The following is a 6,172-nucleotide window of genomic DNA, read 5'->3' as shown; positions in this document are numbered from 1 at the left end:
GGGCTGCTCCGGAGGCGGTGCTCGGAACGCTACCAGGAGGACGACGCGGCGGTCGCAGCAATGGGTGCTGGGCCTTCGGGGGTGCGCAGGGGGCTCGAGGAACGGCCGGGCGCGGCTGAAGAGACCGTCGCCGGGACTGGCCCTTGACGCTGAGCTGCGGTGGGGTCCCCGCAGGCGCTGCGAGGGCCCGTGAGCGGGAGCGGGGAGCATCGGAGGAGCCGGGCCGCTGCCGGCCACTTCAGGGGTGCCCGCCTGACCGCTGGGCGGATCGACAGTGCCGTGTGGGCACCTCTGGGGGTGGGGTGACCCTCCTGGCACGTTTCGGGGACCGGGGCGCCTCCGCAGGGGCCGACGCGCATCCCCGGGGGTGCACCGCCGGGGCCCAGCGCTGCCTCGGCCAGCCCCGGGGCGCCCCTGGATGGCTGAGCTGCCCTCTCGCCGGCCGCCCGGGCGCCGCAGCGGCTGAGCTCGCTGGGATCGCCGGGCCGCCGCCGCCCTCGCCGCCCCCTGCATGCCCGGCGCCCGGGTCGCGGCCCACCTGGACGCGCTGGGCCCCTTGGTCCCCTCCGTGCCGCCGCCCCTGCTGCCCTCTATGTTCTACGTGGGCCTGTTCTTCGTCAATGTGCTGATCCTATACTACGCCTTCCTCATGGAGTACATCGTCCTCAACGTGGGCCTCGTATTCCTGCCCGAGGACATGGACCAGGCGCTCGTGGACCTCGGCGTGCTCTCCGACCCCGGCTCGGGCCTCTACGATGCCGACTCGGAGCTCGACGTCTTCGATGGTTACTTGGAGTAGGCCTGACTGCTGTCCCCCGCTCTCCCCACGACCCGCAACCCTCGGCCCGGACCGGCGCACGAATTATGCCGCCGCTGCTGTTTGAGGGCACCGTCTGGCCAGGGATGGGACCCCCAGGACGAGGCCCTCTTCGGCCTCCGAGGCCTGTAAGTGCCCTCTGCGCAGGATGAGGGCGGGTTGGGGCGCTGGCGAGGAAGAGGGAGGCATCCCAAGCCGGACACCACCCCCCCCAGGCTTCTGATTTCTCCATCCACCTCTTCCAGGTCTGTTTGGATGCCAGGAATGGCTGGACTCTTCTTAGGACCTTAGTTAGGGCAGGAAAGCTTTCCCTTAGCGAAGGTGACAGCTGTTGAAGAAGGGAAGGGAGGCAGGACCTAAGTCGCTTCTTGGTTAGCTGTAGTACCAACTGTCAAAGCCTTTGCACCCAGATCCATTTGAGACAGGCCTGTCAACTCCTCCCCCCATCCTTAACCTGTCTTGATGGTGACCTTGGCTTTTGGGGGATTCTCATTAGTCCTGGAAGGATAAAGACTTGCAGTGTTAAAAGAGGTAGGAAACCAGGCACTGATCACCTTTGTCCTGTGGCCCCTTGCGGACTGGGTGGGGACTGAGAGCAAGGGCTCCAGGCTGATGCTGTGAGAGGAGAAACCCCCTTCAGCAGAGAACCCTGTACTTCCTTTGGCCTTGGCTTGGCTGCCGTTTTGGAGTCAGATTTCAGGGTGCCGCAGCTCAAATCTTCAGGGGCTGCCAGTTTCGCAGGCTGCTTTCACAGACCAGGCCAGCGGGGGGGGGTTGGTGCTGGGGTGGCTTTGCCTGCAGTGTTTGCAAGGCAAACTCAAGGGGCTCTTGGACTAGCGGAAGAAGGGACCACAGGATCATTGCACTGAGGTGTTAAAGTCCTGCCTCTGAGCTGCCACCAGGAAGCTGTATCCAGCCCCACCTTGTGTGTTTCTGGGAGGGAAATGAAGATCCAGAAAGGAGGAAGATTTGGCCAAAGTCACAGCAAGGAAGAGAGGCAGCTGGACTAGATGAGAGAGGGCCTGGTGAGGGTTCATGGGATGGGAAGGAATTCCTCGGCTCAACCCCTCAGCTGGACGGTGCTAGGCACAGGTCCTGAGTGGCAGTGGCGGGGGGATACTGAGGTGGTGGGCAAGGGCTCCTTTTACTTATTTATTTTTTTTTTTTTTTGGCCGCTCAGCATGTGGGATGTGGGATCTTAGCTCCCTGACCAGGGATCGAACCCTTGCCCCCTGCAGTGGAAGCATGGAGTCTTAACCACTGGACCACCAGGGAAGTCACAAGGGCTCCTTTTGGAAAATGGACACTGATGTCACTCACCCCAAGCATGCTACGTTTACCCCCCTCTCCTTGCCTATCTTAGCCAAGATGACCATAGTCAGAGGGTGATGCAAGGTGGGCAGGACCCACTAGCAGTGTCAACCTGAGGGGCTGACAGTGAGATTTCTTTGAAGAAAGCTTCATTTGAGCTCAGGGAGACCTTAGCCAGGGCCAAGTGCCAGGTGGAGCATGTGTCAGCTGCTCTGCATACCTAACCCGTTGGCCTGCCTGCCTGCCATCCATCCATCAATTTGTTCTTTTATTAAACAGATATTTACTGAGTACCTAATGTCCTTGGTGGGTGAACACAGTGAACAAGACAGACTCAGCGCCAGCCCTCCTGGCACTTCGTGAGAAAGATAAGCAGGTTCCCAAACACGGCAGTGAGATTTTTTGAGAGCTCTGAAGGCATGTAAGAAGGCATGGCATCCTCTATTGTGTTCATTACTATTTCGGCACTTAGAACAGCGCCTGGCATCTAGTAGGTGCTCAGTAAATGCCTGGGCAAGTGAAACAGAAGACTGGAGATGGGCTGCTTCAGACAGGGGCTTCAGAGAAGGCCTCTCTGAGGAAATGACACCTTTGAGCTGAGCCCTAAATTGATGGAAGGAGCCACATGTAAAGATGTGGAGAAAAGCTCTCCAGGCAGAGGGACCCGCTAGTGCCAAGTACGTGGAGGGGGAGGGGCAGGGGAGAGAGTTGGTTCTTCCAGCAACTAAAAGGAGGCCAGTGTGACAGGAGAGCAGCCCCAGGAGAAGTCAGTGGGGTGGGCAAGGCCAGATCATGCAGGACCTGGGAGGCCCGGCCACGAGCGATGGGAGGCCATCAGAAGGTTTTAGGCAGGGGATGACACAATTCCAGTCCACATTTTGCAAAGAGGACTGGCGGTTGTGGGCAAGATGAGCCGTAGGGGCAAGTGCGGAAATAGGGAAGCCAGTTAGGAGCTGGTTAGTTGCTCAGGCCAGAGATGATGCAGGCTTGGATGAGGCAAAGTTAGTGAAGGTGGAGAAACACACAGAGACCAAGAACACCTTTTGGAGGTAGAACCTATGGGATCTGTTCAGAACCTGTACTGAGTATTGAGCATATACCACACCTGGTTCTAGGCCCTTTGCATATTCACTCATTGGGTCATTCAACAAACGTTAGCCCTGCTCTTCTGCCAGGCCCTGGGGATTCTTAAGATGAATCCCTGCCCCCAAGCCAAGCTCTTGACTTTCAGTCAGTGTAACTTGGTGAAGAAAGTCTTATTTTATCTCTTCACCACATCAACAGAAACACTTCCCCTTCCAAATGAAAACATTGGCATACTCTGAAGCAAAAACTGAAGCCCAAATGCTTTGGCATACTTTGCAGCAAACGCTGTTGGAGCAGAAACACCAGGAAGTGTGTCTCAGGGACAACCTTGCAAAGCTCTCAAAGTGACAGGGCCTGACTCTGGCAGGTGGGGAGGCCTGGGGCTGTGGGAAATACTCGTCCCTGGAGAAATAGTGGGAACCACGCACAGCATTTGCTCGCTCAGCCCCAGATCCAAGCCACCAGATTCGGGTCGGGGAGGGGTGGCTAGCAGCAGGAAAAGCCTGTGGGAAAGATTAAAGATGATCTGACTGCACCTCCTCTCCCGGCCCCTTTGCATAAGCAGAGGAACACTGGTAGTCAAATCTCGCTCCTTCTCGCTCTTTCTCACGTAGACACAATCTGATGTTACACACAGGCCGATCCAGGAAACACTGACTAAGGGCGTGGGCACGCCAGGCACTGGGGACTGGGGTGATCTCAAGATGAAAGCTGCACTCATTTCACTCCCTCTCTTTCTGTTTTCTCTTTTTTCCACATAATTCAGTTCCTCAAACCTTTGTTGAGCACCTATTTAAGGAGGCAGTATTAGGGTCATGATGAGGAACAAAGTCCCTAGATTCAGATGACCTAGGTTCAGATCCCAATCCTTGTTGTGACCTTGGGCATGCTACGTATCTCCCCATGTGTCAGATTCCTCTTCTATAAAGCGGGGATAATGAAAATCTACCTCGTTCTGAGGATTGAATGAGATAGATGTAAAGCTCTTAGACCGTCCCGTGTATGTAAGTGATATATTAAAATTAACCACTATTATTATTAACAGTCAGACATAATGGAAAGTGTGTACACTGAGTCCCTTGTGAATGTATAAACCTGCACATACACTCATGCATGAATATTTATGTGCCACAATGAGCAAAAGAGGACTAGCTGCCTGAGTGCTGGGTGGGTCCCGGTCTGGACGACCAGGACAGACTTCCCACTCTGCCTTGCTGGCCTGGGACGCTCAAGAGACCTTTCCCACTGCCCCGTGGTCTCTAAAGGCCACCAGGCCTGGAGCCCAGGAAAGCTGCGGCTCTGTGGTCTTCCTAGAGTGTTCATCGTTGCCCAGGAGCAGGGAGTGGGGATCAGGGAATCCCACCTTCTCGGGAGAAGGGACCGCTGGGGCTGGCCCAGGAACTGGGGAGGGTCCTCACTTCCCAGTGGTTCCGGTGTGGAGGCAGCTCAGCTGGATTGATTTGTCCTGGTTCCTGATGAAAGCAGCTGGTGCCTGCCAGCCCTCTCTTGCCACGGAGGGAGGGCTTTGGGAGAGGAGCCTCTCTGTGCTGGAAATGGAGAGACTGGAAAGCGTTGCTGCCACAGTCAGCGTGGCCTGGTGGAGGCCAGATTTGGAGCTAAGGGTAACCAGACTAGTCTACTTACTACAGGGTTTCCCTGGCGTCAGGGTCCCGACTGGGCGCTACAGCTGCTCCTTCCTGATCTGCCTGCCCTGGTCCCTTGGTGCCAATCTGTGGCCTGTGCCATCAGCCGAACACCCAGGTTCGGCATATGGCTTCCCTGCTCAGAAACCCAAACCTCCCTTGGAGACAGTGGAGCTCCGGGGGGGGTGGGGTCAGGGGAGCCAGGTGGGAGGCTGTGGCTGTCGTCCAGGTGAAAGACATGGTGGTAACGAGGGGAGGCACGTGCACCCCCAGGCCCAGCTGACTCTCCACCTCTGTCCTGACGTGAGGCTCCCTTGGAAGTGTGCTGGGTGCCGTTTTAGAAAGGAGGAGACCCCAATCTGTGTCTCAAGACAACTGAGATGCCAGGGCTCCTGCTCCCTTGTGCCTGAGTTATGCAAACTGGAGATTTCATCCAAGGCAAACGCTCACAGCCCTTGCATCTGTTTTATTGAACGAAGAAATGAAGGGCTCCTATCAACTTGACCGTTTGTATTCCTGGTTTATCTGCTGTTGTCCGCCCCGGGACTCCTGAAAGCATAGTTTGCTTTTGGGAAACCAAGATCACAATAAAAGGGACAGGCATCCTCATCCCCATCTCTCAAATAAAGGAACTGAGGCTCAGAAAGGGACAGTGAGGGGCCAGGGGTACAAAGCGAGTGAGACAGCTGAGCCTTCTGACCCAGTGCTGAGGGAGGGTGCAGGGGGCCTCCAGAGAGGGACTCCCAACCTCCATCCTTGGAATACCACTCACCTGGCTCTGCCAGGCCTGCCTCATATGTACTCTCACTCCTTTTTCTGAGGTTTTTTTTTTTTAAACTTTATTTTGAGATAATTTCATAATTACACAAAAGTTGCAAAGAATTCCCTTATACACTTCGCAAAAAATGCACCAATTGCGTCAATTCACATTTGCCACATTTGCTCATGTATGCAAAATGCTCACTCTGTGCGTACATGTATATATATTTTTCTGAACCATTTTTGAAAATGGATTGCAGACATTATGTTCCTTTTCTCCTAAATATTTCAGTGTGTATTGCCTTAGAACAAGGACATTCACTTACATAATCACAATACAACTGTCAAAATCAGCAAATGTAACGTTGATACAATCGTATGACCAATCTAAGCTATGACTATTCAGATTGCATCAATTGTCCCAATAGTGTCCTTTCACAATAAAAAGGGGTGGGCGGGGGCGGGGGGGAGTTGAGGTCCAGGATCCAACCCCAGATCACACTTTGTATCACTTGTCACGTCTCTTGTGCCGTCTTCAGTCTGAACAGTCCCTCAG

At 55.0% G+C, this 6,172-nt stretch overlaps 1 protein-coding gene across 2 annotated transcripts in view; it reads left to right on the top strand.

The window, feature by feature from the left end:
* Nucleotides 1–6,172, top strand: part of DEXI (Dexi homolog) — a 15,661-nt gene continuing 9,489 nt past the window's right edge. Inside the window, exon 1 of one of the 2 annotated variants that reach the window (XM_082359758.1) lies at nucleotides 1–945. In XM_082359758.1, coding sequence (XP_082215884.1) covers nucleotides 512–799 — 288 coding nt within the window. In that variant the 5' untranslated portion in view covers nucleotides 1–511 and the 3' untranslated portion in view covers nucleotides 800–945. The remainder of the gene's footprint in view (nucleotides 946–6,172) is intronic. The other variant, XR_014235585.1, reaches the window with a different exon arrangement.

This window comes from Balaenoptera borealis, assembly GCF_965194805.1.
Source record: "Balaenoptera borealis genome assembly, chromosome: 16".
NCBI lineage: Eukaryota > Metazoa > Chordata > Mammalia > Artiodactyla > Balaenopteridae > Balaenoptera > Balaenoptera borealis.
The sequence above is the reverse complement of the archived record's forward strand: the minus strand, read 5'-3'. Positions and strand labels throughout refer to the sequence as shown.